This window comes from Camelina sativa, chromosome 6 (genome assembly GCF_030686135.1).
Source record: "Camelina sativa cultivar CO46 ecotype springtype chromosome 6, ASM3068613v1".
In the NCBI taxonomy this organism is placed as follows: Eukaryota; Viridiplantae; Streptophyta; class Magnoliopsida; order Brassicales; family Brassicaceae; genus Camelina; species Camelina sativa.
In genome coordinates, this window is record NC_141885.1 from 3,454,401 (window position 1) to 3,473,957 (window position 19,557).

A 19,557-nucleotide genomic window follows, 5' to 3' on the forward strand; every position below is an offset into this window, starting at 1 on the left:
TTAATTCTAAAATTACATTCTTTGCAAAACAATTTTTATCTCTAAAATGACACTCATTTTTGGAACAGAGTGAATATCATATATATAGTAGTACCAAATAGGAATTACACTTCTAAGAAAAAATTAAATTCAGTATATTACCAAATTGCAAATTTAATTTTGCATTAGGGAAAAAACAAAATATCAGTTCAAGAAAATACAATTGTCCGTTTATAATGTGGCTTTGAACGTTAATTCCAAGCCCACATTTAATGCTGTAATTTTTGGTGTTTAGCAAGAAAAATCAGTCCCGCGTTAAAAAAAAAAAAAACTGATTTACTTTCATATCTCTTCACGTGAGAGTCACGTGTTCGGTGAAAAGGGGTTGAAACCAGTGAAAAACAAACCCTAAAAAGGAGACTCATTTCTGGGTCGAGAATCGCTTACAGAGAAGAGAGATTGACACACTCAGGTACGTAAATCTTCGAGCTTTCGATCTCTCTTTGTATTGAATCAATTTGGGCATGTTAAATTTTCGATTTTTACTTCCAATTTCAATCTGGGTCTGCTTAGATCAATCGAAACTCGTTTTGCTTCGTTTAGTTAATTTCAAGCTTTAAAGTTTCGATTTTTGTTGTTGTTTTTGTGGTTTTGATTCGCGTGCTGTGTCATAAGCTTGAAGGGGGGAAGAACATGGCAGAGCAAGAATCAGATAAGAACATTGAGATTTGGAAGATTAAGAAGCTAATCAAGGGTCTTGAAACCGCTAGAGGTAATGGAACGAGTATGATCTCTCTTATTATGCCTCCTAGAGATCAGGTAGCTCGTGTAACTAAGATGCTTTCTGATGAATATGGAACCGCCTCAAACATTAAGAGTCGTGTGAACCGTCAATCTGTTTTGTCTGCTATTACTTCGGCTCAACAGAGATTGAAGCTCTACAACAAAGTCCCTCCCAATGGTCTTGTTCTGTACACTGGAACCATTGTTACAGATGATGGTAAGGAGAAGAAAGTGACGATTGATTTCGAGCCTTTCAAGCCCATCAATGCTTCCTTGTACTTGTGTGACAATAAGTTCCACACCGAGCCTTTGAACGAGCTTTTAGAGTCTGATGACAAGTTTGGTTTCATTATTATGGATGGGAATGGAACTTTGTTTGGTACTTTGAGTGGGAATACCAGAGAGGTTCTGCACAAGTTCACTGTCGATCTTCCTAAGAAGCACGGAAGAGGAGGTCAGTCTGCGCTCCGGTTTGCCCGTCTTAGGATGGAGAAGAGACACAACTATGTGAGGAAAACTGCGGAGCTTGCCACTCAGTTTTACATTAATCCAGCTACGAGTCAGCCCAATGTCTCTGGTCTCATACTTGCTGGTTCAGCGGATTTCAAGACCGAGTTAAGTCAGTCAGAACTGTTTGATCCTCGTCTTCAAGCTAAGATACTGAATGTGGTTGATGTTTCTTACGGAGGAGAGAATGGTTTCAACCAAGCAATTGAGCTGTCTGCTGAGATTCTATCTAACGTGAAGTTCATACAGGAAAAGAAATTGATTGGGAAGTACTTTGAGGAGATTAGTCAAGACACTGGGAAATATGTCTTCGGTGTTGATGATACTTTAAAGGCTCTAGAAATGGGTGCTGTTGAAACTCTGATAGTGTGGGAGAATCTGGATATCCATAGGTATGAGTTAAAGAACACCACGACTGGAGAAATTGTGATTAAGCATTTGGGAAAAGATCAAGAGAACAATCAAAGCAATTTCCATGATGCAGAGACCAATGCGGAGTTAGAAGTTCAGGAGAAGATGCCTCTGCTTGAATGGTTTGCTAATGAGTATAAACGTTTTGGTTGTACGCTTGAGTTTGTGACTAACAAGTCCCAAGAAGGGTCACAATTTTGCAGAGGCTTTGGCGGAATTGGTGGATTGTTGCGGTACCAGCTTGATATGAGGACATTCGATGAATTATCAGATGGGGAAGTTTACGAAGATTCAGATTAAGTCTGAGGAGTATAAGAAGATCTGAAGAAGAAGGATTTGGAATTTGAAGAAAAAGAAAGACTGAGAACTTTTGTTTGTTTTACTCTGCCTCTCCCTCTCTATTATCGTCCATTTCCATGTTATCTCATAAGTTTTTTCTGGAACAGTTATGTTAAAAATGTATGAGAAATTTGAGCTTCAATATACTCAATTTTGAAGAGATTTTGTATTTTGGTACGTAGTCTTTGGTTTCAGTAAACATAAGTGTGTTGTATCAATTCAATATAAGTTAGTGCAAGTCATTCTCTTGAGGAGCGAACATTAATGTTGCCTAAACAGTAATATCATCAACGGTAATATTAGTGTAATTAATCACTTTGAGAAATCAACATTAATAGTGTTACCTTAAGTAAATGTCCTAAACATTCAGAAACTGGAAAGTAGCCGTTGGTGTAATTGGAAAAAAAGAAAGGAAACGAAAAGTGATACAAATAGCCAAAATCCTTTGTCTAGATTTCACAATCTTTGTGTTCTTTCTGAGAAGATCTGTGATGAATCCAAAAAGATGTGCTGCCTGCAAATATCTGAGAAGAAGATGTCCAAAAGATTGCATTTTCGCACCTTATTTCCCTGCAAACGATCCTGCAAAATTTGCATGTATCCACAGAATCTATGGTAATATATCTATTACATCTTTTTTTTTTTTTTTTTTTTGTGTGTATATCTGTTCTAAAATCCTACTTAAGATCACGTACTTACGTTTATGCATATCTATATAAGCATATTCATGTTTGGATTTTTGGTGATCTTTTTGACAACAGCAACTTCCTGATCAGACGAGAGCTGAAGCAGTGGAGTCTTTGTGCTTTGAAGCAAAATGCAGAGTAGATGATCCTGTTTATGGATGTGTTGGCATTATTCATTTACTTCAAACTCAAATTCAGAATGCTCAGAATGAATTAGCCAAAACTCAAGCTGAGGTTGCTGTTGCTCAAACCAAAGTTGGCCAAACCCAAAATTCTGATCAGTTTATGTAATATCTCCCAGTTTCATCTTACGATTTTCTGAATAAAATAATCTCTTTTGCATTTCTGTTTCTGACTAAAAAAGATAATGAACCTCTTACAATACCACTAACAATGATACAGCAAACTCATCATTATTCTAGAGGCCTTAATATCAACAAGGCTAACATATCAAATCCAACTTCAATAGCTACACTATAAAAAAACTGTTTCATTTTAAACAGAAAATGTAAACAAGTTTGACCCGAGTTTATTATTATTACAAATCCATAACTCATGGCTATAATTATACAGTCTTGCCCGATATTTTGAGAATCATAATAATGTATATAAGAGAAGAGAAAAAATGGGAAAACATGAAACAAGTCGATTTCAGATGGTTACTAAAATCACTTCCACTTGTTGGCAACAATGTCAGCCAAATCAACAACTCTCTGTGAGTAACCCCATTCATTATCATACCAAGCAATCACCTTAACCATGTCATCTCCCATAACCATAGTGAGAGATGAATCAATGGTTGTAGAATAATCAGAGCATCTGAAGTCAACGGACACAAGTGGCTCATCGCAGACTTCGAGTATACCTTTAAGCTCTTTCTCAGCGGAGTCTCTGAAAGCAGCGTTAACTTCCTCAGCAAAAGTCTTCTTTGAGACCTGCACAACGAGATCAACCACTGACACGTTTGGTGTTGGTACACGAAGAGCGATCCCGTTTAGTTTTCCTTTGAGGTTAGGGAGCACGAGTGCCACGGCTTTAGCTGCTCCTGTAGATGTTGGAACAATGTTTAAAGCAGCTGCTCTTGCTCTCCTTAGATCACGGTGACTCGCGTCTAGCAACCTCTGGTCACCGGTGTAAGAGTGAGTTGTTGTCATTGTACCCTTTATGATACCTGAAATGTAACAAACACACACGTTAGAAACCGCCGTTTCATTGGACACGAAAGCGAAAGCGTAACTATATATATTGCGTACCAAATTTCTGGTCAAGAACTTTGACAAAGGGAGCAAGACAGTTAGTAGTGCAAGATGCATTGCTGATGATAGGTTCATCATGACTGTAAGCATCTGCATTGACACCAACAACGTAAGTTGGAATATCTCCTTTGCCTGGAGCGGTAATGATAACCTTCTTTGCTCCAGCTTCAATGTGTTTCCCTGCTCCTTCTCTGTCGACAAACACTCCGGTTCCTTCGATGACAATGTCAATTCCCAACTCCCTTATTAAGACATATCAAACCAACCATAAGCCAAATTCAAAAACTAACTTATCTAGATTTCAGATTAAGGACTCGTGCTTTTATTAGACTTACTTCCAGGGGAGAAGAGACGGGTTTCGGTTAGACACAACTTGGATGATCTTTCCATCAACAGAGATTGCAGTCTCTCCAGAAGGTTTGACATCAGCATCAAAGATTCCGAGAGTAGAGTCGTATTTAAGGAGATGAGAGGCTTGCTTGACGCCACCAGTGTCATTAATGGCAATGACATCAAGAGGAGAGTCCTTGCGACCATGCCAGCATCTCAAGAAGTTCCTCCCGATCCTACCGAATCCATTGATGGCCACCTTAAGCTTGGCCTCAGTCACACCTTTCCTGTATCCACCACTGCTTCCCATCTGTGACACAAGTACACAACCATCCAAAATAGTTCACAAAAACAGCGAGAAACAGCCAAAGTCCGATCACATAAATTTATCGATAGACTCTTGGTACAAACATTTCATTTAGTTGATGAGCAGTGGAGAGGAATGAGATGAGATGGCTCTAGAAAGAGTACATAATATTGGATCATAAGCTATAGACAATGTTGGAGGAAAACAGTGAACTCACTGCCGAAGTCTGGAAGGATACGATGGAAACGAACTCATCGGAAGAAAGTTTCTTGCCGAAGGGAAGAAAAGCAGAGGAGCTTCGTAATCCTGAGAATTCAGTGAAACCCTGAAAACAAACACACAACATTTTTACTTAAACTTGTGTAAGAGAAACCAGAAAGAAGGAAGAATGAGAAGGAAGGTACCTGAAGAGATGGTTTGGGCAGAGAGAAAGCAACCGAAGCCATGGTGACCAGAAACTAGAATCCAAGTTAAGGTTGTAGCAGCAGAGAGTAAAAAGGATTGGTGAAGGAGAGAGTGGTAATATAGGATAAAGAATTGATGACTTGGAGGCAAAGAGGATTAGATTCTGGATAGCATTCTTACTCATTTCTATGGTTGTGGTTTTATCTCTCTCGTTTCCATGATCACACATTCACAATGTCTCTCCTCCACCTCATTTTTGATTTTTTTGGGCTTTTCACTTGGGCTTCTTCATTTGTGTGTGTGTGTGGTCACGGTTATACAAGGAGGATAAGGCTGCTCTCCATTTTTCTGCCTTTCAAAGTTCAGACTTTTTACAACAGAGAAACCATAATATTACTTCATATATTATCTTGTCTGCAGCATACCGTCTGAAACAAAGAAAAGTAACCACAGAAGAACTTGTTTGCTAGTCTACAGATGCGAACAGAAGCCATTGTGGCCATTTTCAGTTGGACAGAGAGTCTATATGCATGTATTGATGTGAAGTAGTGAAGATTACATCATCTGTTTAATGCCTAATGTCACAGTTCGACATACCCATCAAGTGTTTAAGTATCATTGCAAAAATGACACGGGCATTGGAGACACAGCTTATACCAACTACCATAGAAAGCTACACATTCCTGTTTAAAACTAACTTCCCATTCGTCTAACCAAATCCAAAGCTAAAAGCTTCACAATTTGAAGAAGATACAAAGTCATTGCACAGATGAGAGGAAACTCAATGAGGCTTAAAACAAAGATCAAAGGGATCATATTGATTAACAACAGCAAAGAGTCTTTACATTCAACAGAAATGTGGAAAGCATAATCAGACCCTGAGAATCTGGAGCTTGTTAGAGAAGGCAATAGCAACCCAATCAGGCTGAGAAGATGACCATTGCAGCTGCTCAACCTCAGCACCAGCAGTGTAAGCTAGAATCGGATCCAAACCACCTTCAACATGCTGTCCCATAGAAGAGATATCCCAAATCAAGGCCTGAGAATCATCACCAGCAGTGCAGATATGGGAGGAGCTATGAGGAGCCCAAGCAATAGCATTGACACTAGCCTGATGGCGCTGAAGCTCCACGACAGGAAGAGCCGGAAACCGAATATCCAAGACCACAACTTTAGCACTGCCCATGATGACAGTAGCCATATACCTAGGATCCTGCTTGTTCCAACTAAGACGCACCAAAGGGGTACTAGGCTCACCACTACTCTCATAGATAATAGTGGAATGCTCCTTGTCACGAAGATCAAACACTCTCACAGAGCCATCTTCAGAGACAGAGGCAAAAACACCAACTCCACCCCAAGCAATATCGTAAACCTCTTTATCATGAGCAATAAGCTGAGTATCAACAACTTCACGCTCTATATCCCAAATCGTACAAGTGGTATCAATACTAGAAGTACCAATTCGTCTAGGCTCAGCTTCATTCCAATCAAAAGAAGTAATCGGACCACTAAACTCACTGTTCTTATCACTATTGAGACAAGACTTGAGCTCAACACGAGACTCATCATCAGAGATCCGCCATAGACGAAGGAAATCACTAGAAGTAGCTAAAAGATCGGGTCTTTGACACTCTTTATCGGGGATGAAACTGGTTTTGGTTGGTGGGTACGGATGCTCGAAGCATAGATTCGGATCCGATCGAATCTCACCATTTGATTCGTCAAGCTGAACAATCTCTACGCGATTCGGATATTGCTCGATGAGGCTTGTGATTGCGAGCCGATACTTCTTGTCTCGACGAATGCTCCAGTTCATTGCGTAGATCTGCCATGGTGCTTCGTATGTGTAAATCTCCGATCTTTTCGATTGCTCATCGGATCCATCTTGGATTTGATCGCTGCTTGTTGTTACCATCTTTGCGCATAAACCATAGATTCCTCTGTTTCCTCCTCTCTCTCTTTCTCTTCTAATGGGATATTTTACTACTTTTTTATTTTCTTTTATTTTATTTTTGTTGTATTCCACTAAACGACGACGTTTAGAATTGCGAAAATAGTGACTGAAAAAATATCATTTTCAGTCATTCGGTCAACTTTGATACATTTCGGTTCAGTTTGTTAATTTTGATTAAATTTTGGTCAATTTAAACATCTGTACTAATAAAAAGTAGGAGTTCTTATTGGTGTAGTGATATTAGGGAAGCTCTCTTGAAATTGAAATGATGTCAGTGGTATCTTGACAACTGCCAACATTTGGACTAGATATATAGGTTGATCATATGTTTGGATCATCTTGATGGGATCACTTAGCTTGTTCACTTGTCATCCCCGTGACGTTGAAATAGAAAAAAGAACAACAAAACCAATCACATATACACTATAATGATGTTTTCCTTATATTTTATTTTAAATATTCTAAATTCATGCAAAATCTAATTATAAAATCTCATCAAATCACAAATCATTTTTCCTAATCTCTAACAAATAACCAAAAATCTCCTAAAATAAATATTTCAAATCTCTTAAAATTCTAAAATATTAAAATCCCATCAAATCTCCTAAAATATCAAGTTCAATACACTCCCTTAAAGTGTCATATATGATTTAAAACAACTAATAAAGATTAGACATCTTATTAATTAACATTTTTTAAATTATAATTATTTCCTATATTAAGATTTTTTTTAAAAAGATAAAAGTTTAATATATGGAAATAAAATATACATGTACAACAGATAAAAAAAATTTAGAGAAAATTTAAAAGTTTTCAATTCCAAATGAGTAGGAAGCTTGATTTTTTAGGCATTCAAATTTAAAAGTTTTTTTTTTCTGTCTAATCCAGTTCTTAATTTGAGAAATTAAAACTTTTTAAAACGTGTTACATGGGTAATTCACCATTTCATTATTTTGCTAACATTATCAATATTAGAATATTAGATATATCTAACTAAACTGATTAAATTATGATAGTGTACAAAACAAATTATCTTGCGCTAACTTGTGGGTTATATTTTAAAATTAAAAATCAAATAAAATTATATAATTTTACACCAAATAAATACAACTTAAAATTTAATTTAATTGTTATAGATTTAACTTAAAATATCTAAGAATATTTTTAGTTTAAGAAAATAATCTTGCGGTGTACCGCTAAAATTACAGTATGTTCTGATTTCAAAAGATTATAAAATAAAAATTAAGATTTATTTGCTTAAAATTTGGTATAATTTAGTTAGTGTAAGTTTCTTTCAAGCCGCAATCTTCGTACGCTTAACTAAGATTTCAAAATTGGTACAATAAGCTTATCATTTGATTAAGTTTGTAAAAAGGAAGGCCCATATTTTAAAATAAGATTAATGGGCTTACAAAGCCTCTAAACAGACCAAAAAGATCCACGGTATATCAGTCGGGTTAACGGTAAAAGTTGTGAATTCCCCACCATGCAAACAAATAAACGCGCATATCTTACCTCATTCAGGTTGGGTAATCGATTTCCTCCAATTGACCAAATTACCCATTCCAATTTCGATAAACCTTCTCTTTTATGCATAGTTGAGTATTAGAATAAATAAAGACAACATTCAAACATTTTCTTAAACGTACTCCTCTTTTAATAGTATAGAGATTTGATTTGTTTAATTTTTAGTTTCCTTAAAATATTGTATGACAAGGCAAAATCATTCGCTATAAGTATAATTATCTCCTATTTTGTTCTACGTAAGGTAAAAAATGCATATATACTTAAATTCAGACTTTGATGCTTGCTAGGCCACAAACAATTTCTTTGATACCATGTAAAAATGATTTCTTAAAACTTACAAGGGACTTACTTACAATCAAGCATGACACATACAAAAAAGTTTACCATAGCAGTTTTTTTCTATCTCGCGCAACCACCGAAGTTTCCTCCCCCAGCGGCGCCGAGCCTGATCGGCATCGCTAGGACTTGTTTTCTTCATCTCCCAAAGTAGTGGCCGGTTTTCAGAGCAATACATACCTTGCTTGATCCCTTGGCAAAGGTTTTCCGATAATATCAGCTTTGGTCGTTTCTTTACTCAGTCTTTTTTTCAAGACAATGACCATTCTCTCTTCCCTTGACTTGCTCATGGAAGATGCATCAATATGCGATGATAGGTGGATTTGGTAATTGGTTTCTTCTGATTCTGATAGGTTCACCATCAAGATCATGGATGTTTGGAATCCATATTATGCAAGGTTTGCTAACGGTCCAAAGGACCAAAAGGACCAAAAGACCATTCTTCATATACCTTAGCTCCGAGAATAAAAGTGTCTCTAAGTCCCTGCTTTGGTTTTCCCTGCCCGGGCTAAGCAACCTACGACACTGGGTTTTGGAGACCCACGTTCTACCGAACTCTCCTAGTGTTTTGTTGAGTATAATGTGTCGTCTCATATTCTATGTGGCAGCCAACCACCGAGGCTCCTCACTAGATATATAGGACTGGTACCTTCAGTCCTTCGTTGGGCTGGCTATCATCCCAAAGCCTATAGGCGAAGGCTTTGTTTTGATATCGAAATTGAGAGGAAGAAACATTTTAGAACAATCATTTTCAAAGCAAAGGTTCCTTTATTTTCTGCTCTCCCAACCAAAACAAAGAGGTAGACGAAGCAACACGAATATCTCCGGTAGTAAGTCTGTTTCCATCAGCCGGCCGGTCGAAGCGAGTAGTTTGGAGCCAAGCTAACCCCCCTGAAAATTGAAAGCAACTCTGTCAGGCGGACCCATCTTTTGGCTCAGTTACAGTCACTCAATTGAAATGTTCGCCTTGGGAATGAAGATAGATGAGCAGGGGAGTTTTCACTCCAACGTGGTATTCTCTTCCAAACCGATTTCTTGTCCATCAATCGTACTTTTCCCGCTGATCGTATGGATCTTATAGGTGGGTTCGGGGACTGACCAAAAGAAATCCCGAATGCTCAAGTTTTTTCGTGTTTTCTGGCTTGACTCACATAAAGTACATGCATAACTGGCACTATCATGTAGGTTCTTTGAGTCAGTGGATATTACAAAGCATCAATCAGATTCTGACCTGAAGCTCAATATATATGAGTGTCATTCCGTGACATAACTCAAATTTCAAATCATTTACTCGGCAAACATAACTAGTTCTTCGAGTAAGATTGGATTGAAACGGAAGGATATGCTAGCTCGGTCAGTTTGTGTTTCTTCTGCTTTCCTCAAAACAAAAAAGACATTCAAAAGTTTCAAATCCAACTCCCCATGCATACTAAAACTAAAAGAATAAGACAAGGAAGTGACATATACCAAGGTTAAGAATTCTCCTTGCAGGGCGTACTCCCCTCAGTCGCCGGGGCTAGCTCCCCGCATGTTGGTCCTATGACATATGAGTTCCCTGTAATCCGAAATATGATTTAGTATAGAGGTCGGCCGACCCCAAAGTCCTCCAAGTATTTGTCTGAATTTTTCACTGATCAGGTGTGATCAGTCTCCCGCTCACACAGATTTTATCCTAGCGGTTGTTGGTCCAATGATTAGACTCTTGTAGATTCGCCTCTTTCTTTCTGACTCGCTTCACGACTCTCCACGACAATAGACATAATCAACATAGTACCACTAGATCAAGCACCAATGATTTTGTATCCGGTCAAAATCTTGACAATTCTTTTTGAATGGCGAAATGGCTCTCCTAATAACGAGCCTAGGTCTAGCTAATTGGCTGCAGGCACCGGTGGTCACTATTGACTCTATTTATTATTATGATAAATTTGTGTATCAAGATGTCATGTGAGTTTTCATGGGCTTCGAACTTAAAACCAATTGACAATGAGTAGAGAGACCCATGTCTTTTATATACTAGTGCAGGGCAGGGTTGCGCGCGAGCCATGCAGGAACGCGGGAATATAGCAAGTAAGCAACAAGGTTTACTTGAATGAAGGGAGAAGTGGGAAGAAAAGGCTCGGAATGGATTTAGGAGTCTTTGTGCGAGCCGCCGCCAAAATACGCTTCTCCACGCATAGCCTTGTATAGACTCCCGAAGAAGATCTCAGGTGTACAAGATTTGATCTAACTATTGAGTGGGTCCAAGGAGCTGCATCTCTCCAGGAGGTTACCTTGATCTCACAGGTTCCAGAACGCTATCAAGCCTTTGTTCCATAGCTCTCAAGCTCCTTCTTGCTGCATACGAGACCTGACTTATCATAGTGTGTGGGTGTTTTAAGTCGCTATATGCAGGAGCCTAGGGTGTCTTATAGAACCGCTATGAAGAAGTGCTTGAGATATTTGAAAGAATCAATCTTGGTTTAACGTTTGGTCGAGTAACATCGAAGGTACCACAAATAGTAGGTTATAGCGCAATAGCTTTAATGTCGATCCTGATGATAGCAAGATCACTACAGGACACATATTTTATCTTGGTGAGAGCCCAATTACTTGGTGTTGTAGTTGATGTAAATAACAAGTTCAAGTTAATTAGAGTTTATTTTTGAGAAAATTGGAGTTTTAGTACATTATTAAAACTTAATTGGAGAATTAGTATATTCACTATTTAAAATTGGCAAAACACACACTTTCACTATTTACTACTATTTGAATTACTTTTTAATCCTCTACTAATCATTTTATTTACAAATGTGCCATTAAAATTAAATATATATATATATATATATATATATATATATATATTTATTAAATCACCCCTTGAATCTAATAACTAAAATACTATTCAATATATATATATTTTTAATTTTTTTACAGATACAAAAAAATCTATGTTTTTTCTTTATAATTTGATATGCATTTTGTGTAATGATTATATTTGATAATGTTAAATATTTTTTATAAATTTTGTATCCGTACACCTTATTAAGTGTACAAGTGTCTGTACACATTATAATGTGTACATGTGTGTATACAATGTATACAATTATCAAGTTTACAAATAAATAATAATACACAAGTTTACAGTTATAATGTGATTATAGTTATCAAGTGTAATATTTAAATAATAATATGCAGCTACCCTTTTGTAGTTTTACACTACTACACTATACCCCACTTTCTTATCTATCTCATATATCTTCTATTACACAAATAGTAAAACCCATCTATTTCTCGAATTATAAATCGTAAATGTACTACAATTCCAATTAAGTTTTGAAAATGTACTATTTTACCAATAAATCCTTTATTTTTCATTTCTGTTTTCTTAATCTGGTACAAAATTCAGGTGAATCCTTGATGTGATGACCTCTCAGTTTTCTTATTTTTCTATTTTGTGGGAAAAGCTCAATGATTTAGAGAAAATAGTTTACTTTTTAAAATAAAAATAGTTATAATTTTTTTCTTTGTTCTTTGTCTAATTTTTCGTTTTACATTTGAACTAAATCGTTTACAATAGAACTATTATTACTTTCATTTGAAATATTGGGCCAAATAACATGTCTGCCTTTCAATCTTATCAAGCATTTTGGCAAATCTGTGATTGATTGCCGAATAAACCCATAAATCTAAAAGAATAATAAGTAGGAGCGTGTGTGACATTAGGATAAAGTGTCTAACTAAGGACGTATAAACGAAAAACATAAGGTTCCTACAATGCGGTGTTTGGGTGCCTCGTTTTTACATAATTGGCCACCAAAATACATAAACTGACGGTATGCCATGGTGAGACACTATAATCTTGGATTATGTAAAGACTGATCATTATATATCACAGTGGACAATTATGTATATGGAGATATCCAAACACCACATTATAGGCATATTTTAAACGAAATATTTCTTTTAATTTTAGAAGTTGAAATCTTATGCATTTCAAAATAATGTCTAAACATTATTTTAAATCCAAAATTACATCTTAATTTGTGAGATTATTTTTATTTTTTACTTATAGTTTTAAATAATTTTTACATTTGAAAACCTTCATTTTAGCCATTTAGAAAGTTGATTAAATATAATCTTAATTTTTTTCTAAAACTAAAATTTATGTCACTAGCTAATATATTCAAACTTTCAAACTAAGAATCTAAAAAATTCATCGGTCTAGATCCATCGACGCGTCCGCGTATACGATTATGTGCTATAAGCGTCTGTCCACCATTTAAAAAAATGTGATACAAATCTCCAAAATCTGACATTTTATTTTATTTTTTAATTTGTTTCCTAAAACTAAAATTGATGTGAGTCATATTTCCAACTAATAATTAATCAAATTATTATATTTGCAAACTAAAAAAAAATATGTTTTTTCTTTATAATTTGATATGCATTTTGTGTAATGATTATATTTGATAATGTTAAATATTTTTTATAAATTTTGTATCCGTACACCTTCTTAAGTGTACAGGTGTATAATGTATACAGTTATCAAATTTACAAATAAATAATAATACACAAGTTTACAGTTATAATGTGATTACAGTTATCAAGTGTAATATTTAAATAATAATATGCAGCTACCCTTTTGTAATTTTACACTACTACACTATACCCCATTTTCTTATCTATCTCATATATATTCTATTACACAAATAGTAAAACCCATCTATTTCTCGAATTATAAATCGTAAATGTACTACAATTCCAATTAAGTTTTGAAAATGTACTATTTTGCCAATAAACCCTTTATTTTCCATTTCTGTTTTCTTAATCTGGTACAAAATTCAGGTGAATCTTTGATGTGATGACCTCTCAGTTTTCTTATTTTTCTATTTTGTGGGAAAAGCTCAATGATTTAGAGAAAATAGTTTACTTTTTAAAATAAAAATAGTTATAATTTTTTGCTTTGTTCTTTGTCTAATTTTTCGTTTTACATTTGAACTAAATCGTTTACAATAGAACTATTATTACTTTCATTTGAAATATTGGGCCAAATAACATGTCTGCCTTTCAATCTTATCAAGCATTTTGGCAAATCTGTGATTGATTGCCGAATAAACCCATAAATCTAAAAGAATAATAAGTAGGAGTGTGTGTGACATTAGGATAAAGTGTCTAACTAAGGACGTATAAACGAAAAACATAAGGTTCCTACAATGCGGTGTTTGGGTGCCTCGATTTTACATAATTGGCCACCAAAATACATAAACTGACAGTATGCCATGGTGAGACACTATAATCTTGGATTATGTAAAGGCTGATCATTATATATAACAGTGGACAATTATGTAAATGGAGATATCCAAACACCGCATTATAGGCATATTTTAAACGAAATATTTCTTTTAATTTTAGAAGTTGAAATCTTATGCATTTCAAAATAATGTCTAAACATTATTTTAAATCCAAAATTACATCTTAATTTGTGACATTACTTTTATTTTTTTACTTATAGTTTTAAATAATTTTTACATTTGAAAACCTTCATTTTAGCCATTTAGAAAGTTGATTAAATATAATCTTAATTTTTTTCTAAAACTAAAATTTATGTCACTAGCTAATATATTCAAACTTTCAAACTAAGAATCTAAAAAATACAACGGTCTAAATCTAAAACCATTTAAAAAAATGTGATACAAATCTCCAAAATCTGACATTTTATTTTACTTTTTAATTTGTTTCCTAAAACTAAAATTGATGTGAGTCATATTTGCAAACTAAGAATTAATCAAATTATCGGTTTAGATCCGTCCACGCATACTGAGAATCTAATAAGTATCATCGGTCTAAATCCATCCACGATTCTGCATATACGATTTGGTGCTAAGGTCTTGTCCACCATAAAAAAAGAAGTGAGAGGTCTATCTTCAGATCTCCAAAATCTGTGAAGAGATTAGGGATTCAAAGTAAACAACAACCAAAAGAGTGAGCAGAGCTGAAAACAGCCATGATCCGGCTTGGGTCGAAAGAGAAGAGGTGTTACACTTCACCACCTTTGACAAGGTCCCAAACCTACCTGTTGGAGAGGATTCCTCTAGAAATGAAAGAGGAGATTCACTACAAGAAAACAAGCAAATAGCGATTGCACTATTAATCACTATTTAGTCGCTAAACGATGTGTTACGACTAAATAGCGACTAAAAGCAGTAGTTGTAAATCGAGAGTCGCTAAAATTAGTCGTCAAATAGCGACTACATTACGACTATTTTGCGTAATCGTAAATTTAGTCACTAAATTTAGCGAATACGGTACGACTATTTTATAACTATGCTAAAATAGTTATAATGTAGTCACCAAATTTAGTGACTAATTGATGACAAATGTACGATTATGTTTTTAGACAATATTATATTTATACAGCATTATATATATATAATTTTAATAATAATATATTTTATTAATTATTTTTAAATATATATAAGTTATTGAATAACAGGTTGTTTTTGGAATGAATTGATATTAAAAATAAAAAATACTATATCTATTATTATGAAACCATGATATAAAAAAAAACTGTATTACAAAATAAAACTAAAAAACATAATTAAAAATAAGAATACAAAGAATACATCATACTACTAAAAAAAAAGAAAATAGATATTGGAAATGCAGAAACATCAAGGGTTAATGTTTGAAGCGAGGGAAAAGGAGGTTTGCTTTGCTTTCCCATATGAGAAGTCTTTTGCTTTTGAGATGAATGTTAAAGATTTTGACCTGAAGCAAACTGGAGAGACCGAGACAAGGAGAAAGGAAGCTGAGCTGATGGAAGCATTTCTTAAGGAACTTAAAGCGAGGGACAATGGGCTCAGATTGCTTAATGACACCATAAGAGAGAAATCAGCTGAACTGGAGAAGAAAGAAGTTTGCTTACATATACATAAACTGGATTTAACAAACATAAACGAGGGAGAATGAGCTCAGGCTGCTTACATACCTTGAAGCGAGGGAGAATGAGCTCAGGTTTCCTAATTCATGAAAAGGACGAAATTGAAATTGCTTATTCAGGTTACTGACTTCAATAGTGTCCAAATAGAATTAAGCAACGGCGGAGGAGAGAAAGGAGAAAGAAGAGAAAGTTAATCGGCGAAAGAGACAAAGGAGAAAGTTTATCCCTCGTGAAGGAGACGAAAGAGAAACAAGAGCAGAAAATAACCTTGTCCGTTGGATTAAATTAATCAACGGTTGATAGTGTAATCCATGTGTTTACATATCATCCAATCAAAAGGTTTCATTATTTAAAGAGTAATTTGTTGGATCAAAACTTTATACTTATATATATTTTGCAATTCTGGGTTCATAATTCAAGAAATGAGATTTTGAAATTTATGATTTGGGAATTGGGTTTTGAAATTTAGAAGAATATTAGACTTGATTTAGATTTAAAAATAATTAGTTTTAGGTTTTAAAATGACTAAGTTTAATAAATTTTGTAAGTATATAGTTTTTGGAAAGATTGATTTATATGTAAATACTAAATAGTTTTACATATTGGTTTTATAGATATTCAATGGTTTTATTGTGGGTGAATGATTTATGATTTAATTTATATATATATAAATTATAAAGGTTTTAAATTTAAGGTTAAGGGTTTTGGAGCTTAAGTTTTGGGTTTGGGGTTAAGTTTTGATAAAAATATGTGATTTGGAAAACTATAGTTTTTTGGGGTTAAGTTTGGGAAAATTAGTTTTTCTTTATATAGCTATTAAAGCTTTGCTTTATGTATATGCATATATATATATATATATATAATGGTTATGGTTTGGTTTTATGTATATAATGTTTTATGGTTTTTGAATTAATCCTACTATATTAATTGAGTAGTACAAATATAAAACTAACCTTAAAATATGTAAAAAATTACATTCAATTGCCATTAGAAAAACTTAATTAAAATTAAATATTAATTAAATAAATATTTTTAATTAAAAACGAAAATAGGGGACACATCAAATAAAATAAATTGTAGAAAAAAAAAATATATTAGAATCAAAACTAATTTGTACTTAAAAAAACTAACAGATAAGATTTTTTTTTTACATGTTAGTTATATCTTTTTACTTACTTCACAATTATAGCAAAGATTTCGTTTAACTGAAAAAAAATTAAATAATTTTATTCATTACATGTAAATATTTTATTAACAGGTTTTCAATATACATTTTTAAAATATAAAAATTATAATATAATCAACAAATTTTTAATCACAAACCATTATAAATAACATAATAACAAAATAAATTATTACAAATTTTCATCAAAAAAAATTCAGCCCGCGGTTTTCCACGGGATAATACCTAGTTTATAAGATTAAGAATTTAAACTTCAAGATTTAGATTTAATGATCTAGGTTTTGAAGTTTGGTTAAGGGTTTGTGGGTATAGGGTTTAGGGTTAAGATTTAAGATTTGGAGTTAAGTTTTGGAAAATTAGATTTTCTTTTAAGCATTCAAGCTTGGTTTTATGTATATATAAGAATGACTATGTTTTAGTTTTATGGTTTACGAAATAATTTCTAAGATTAAGAATTGAATGTTCAAGATTTAAACTTTAAGCTTATGATTTAGGTTTTGGAGTTAAATTTTGAAAAATTTAATTTTCTTAAATTGCGACTGATATACGACTTATTGGTGACATTTACCATGAGTCGCATTTTAGTCGCTAAATTAGCAATTATTTAACAACTACATGTTCCATTATGCAATATAGTCATAAAGTAGTCGTTAAATTACGACTAAATTACCGACTACTGTAAATAGTCGTAAAATAGCGACTATTATAATACTAAATTTTTGTAGTCGTAAAATTGTCACCAAATGGTCACTCAATAGTCGCTAAAAATGGCGATTACATATGTAGTCACCATTTGTAGTCGGAAAAAGCATGTTTTCTTGTAGTGATTCTCATGAAATTGAAGGGCAAATGCATCTCGAAGTTCATCAGCGTTTCTAAATCCTGGTCATCGATAGTCCGCAGCAAACGTTTCACCAACTTGTACCTGAATCGATCTATGGCTCGACCACATATCCTTTTCTCATTGACCATCTGTGGAGACAATGAGATGCAGCTCTTCTACTCTTGGCTCTCAGGAGGATCCATCTTCTGATCATCAAACGGTCAGTTGTCATCCTTTGAATCACGATAACTGGTTTGAATTTTATCCACCTGTCTGCGGCTTGTTGTGCTGTCTGAATGATAATAATAGAGTGATGATTGGGAATCCTACTACTTGTCAATTATTACTTTGCCGAGAGTCCAAACTTTGAGGAAAGACATAAACTACTTCTTTGGATATGATCCTGTTAATGGTGAATACAAAGTGTTGTGCATGACGATGCCACATAATAGTACATCAAGCTTTCTTGTGTCGCAGGAGCATCAAGTTTTCACTCTAGGAGCTAGGAGAAAGAAATGGAGAAAGATCGAATGTAAGCATCCCCATTTTGCTCATCCTAGAACTCAATGGTTATGCAGCAATGGGGTTGTGTATTATATAGCTTGGATAGGCACAGTTAGTTCTCTGATGTGCTATGATGTTTGTTCTGAAAAGTTTAGTGTCATTAAGTTACCCAGTGACGGGTATGTCCAATATTTGTCGCACTACAGCGAAAAGATAGTTGCGACGAATCTGTTAGATACCGGTACACTTGACTTGTGGGTTCTTGAAGATGCCAGAAAATCACATTGGTCACAAGTTTCAATCGTGATTCCTTCCTGGACAGATTCATATGGTCATTTTGATTTTTTCACGTTAACGGGTAGACTTGGCACCGGCGAGCTTGTATTTGCACCGGCCTTTGTCACAGAACCGTTCTATATATTATGTTACGATCTCAAGGAAAACAAAGCTAGAAAAATCCAGATCGAAGGAATTGGGACTCACTTAACGCAAATACATGTCTATCTGGATAATATTGAGAGTTCTATGTTTCTGGAACTGTAAGGTAATCATCTGTTGATGACTACTTCTTTGGTGTTGTTGTCTGCTGAACTAATCTCTCTCTTTCTCTTTCTTTTTTTTTTTCTTTTTCTTTCAAGTTTTTGAACTAAGTTGTCGGATATTGTTTGTTTATTAAGACTAATCCTAATTGGATCAACAATGGTTCTGTATGCTTTTGAATTTATGCAATTGCAATGTTTATGACTTGTTGAAAATAATTTAAGATTTTGTGTGGAGCTTATACTGCTTCGGTATTTTTAATTTTATTTATTTTGGCGAGAATGATGAGTTTCGTGTTGTTGGCTAGATGTTTTTTTTATCACGCATCTTATAAATCTTTTGCGTAAAGCAAAATTACCTCAAGAATTACTTTAAATCTTTTTAAATTATGTTTGACTAAACCATCACACACGTTCGTGCTTGGAGATTTTATGTAACTTTACATTATGTTTTTTTTAAACCTATTGTTTGAAATCAATTCTACATTTTGGCCATTTTGGAAAGTTAATTAAATCAAATCTTTGAGACTTTTTATTTGTTTCCTAAAACTAAAATTTATGTCACTATAGCTCATATATTCAAACTTTTAAACTAAGGATCTAAACCTATTCTTATCAATTGAAGTCATTTCTACGTTTGAAAATCTATATTTTAGCAATTAAAAAGTTAAATAATTAAATCTAATTTTTGAAATTTTTCTTTTTAATTTGTTTGTTCCCTAAAACTAAAATTTATATCAGTCATATTTTAAACTTTCAA

At 34.1% G+C, this 19,557-nt stretch overlaps 3 protein-coding genes, 1 long non-coding RNA gene and 1 pseudogene across 5 annotated transcripts; 2 read left to right on the plus strand and 3 right to left on the minus strand.

The window, feature by feature from the left end:
* Nucleotides 1–279: 279 nt before the first annotated feature.
* Nucleotides 280–2,179, plus strand: LOC104790293 (eukaryotic peptide chain release factor subunit 1-3). 2 transcript variants are annotated; one of them, XM_010516012.3, is made up of 2 exons: nt 280–451; nt 655–2,179. In XM_010516012.3, the coding sequence occupies exon 2, from the start codon at nt 673–675 to the stop codon at nt 1,978–1,980; it is 1,308 nt and encodes a 435-aa protein (XP_010514314.2). In that variant the 5' UTR covers nt 280–451; nt 655–672; the 3' UTR covers nt 1,981–2,179. The 2 variants fall into 2 exon arrangements, with proteins under 2 accessions (XP_010514314.2, XP_087311927.1); XM_087455801.1 differs by having other exon boundaries at nt 662–2,179.
* Nucleotides 2,180–3,182: 1,003 nt separating this feature from the next.
* Nucleotides 3,183–5,263, minus strand: LOC104790295 (glyceraldehyde-3-phosphate dehydrogenase GAPA1, chloroplastic-like). Its single transcript, XM_087455802.1, has 5 exons — nt 5,003–5,263; nt 4,816–4,923; nt 4,297–4,601; nt 3,959–4,203; nt 3,183–3,876 (listed from the first exon to the last, which is right to left on the minus strand). Exons 1-5 carry the CDS (start codon nt 5,042–5,044, stop codon nt 3,374–3,376), a joined length of 1,203 nt encoding a protein of 400 aa, XP_087311928.1. The 5' UTR covers nt 5,045–5,263; the 3' UTR covers nt 3,183–3,373.
* A 424-nt stretch (nt 5,264–5,687) lies between these two features.
* On the minus strand, nt 5,688–6,921 carry LOC104790296 (WD repeat-containing protein LWD2). The gene has a single exon (XM_010516018.3). The coding sequence runs from the start codon at nt 6,919–6,921 to the stop codon at nt 5,875–5,877; it is 1,047 nt and encodes a 348-aa protein (XP_010514320.1). The 3' UTR covers nt 5,688–5,874.
* Nucleotides 6,922–14,713: 7,792 nt separating this feature from the next.
* Nucleotides 14,714–18,801, plus strand: LOC147942210 (putative F-box protein At3g10790 pseudogene; annotated as a pseudogene).
* On the minus strand, nt 15,303–16,060 carry LOC147942211 (uncharacterized). The gene is made up of 2 exons (XR_015560213.1): nt 15,797–16,060; nt 15,303–15,708 (listed from the first exon to the last, which is right to left on the minus strand). It is a non-coding gene; the product is annotated as an uncharacterized LOC147942211 (long non-coding RNA).
* Nucleotides 18,802–19,557: the final 756 nt, after the last annotated feature.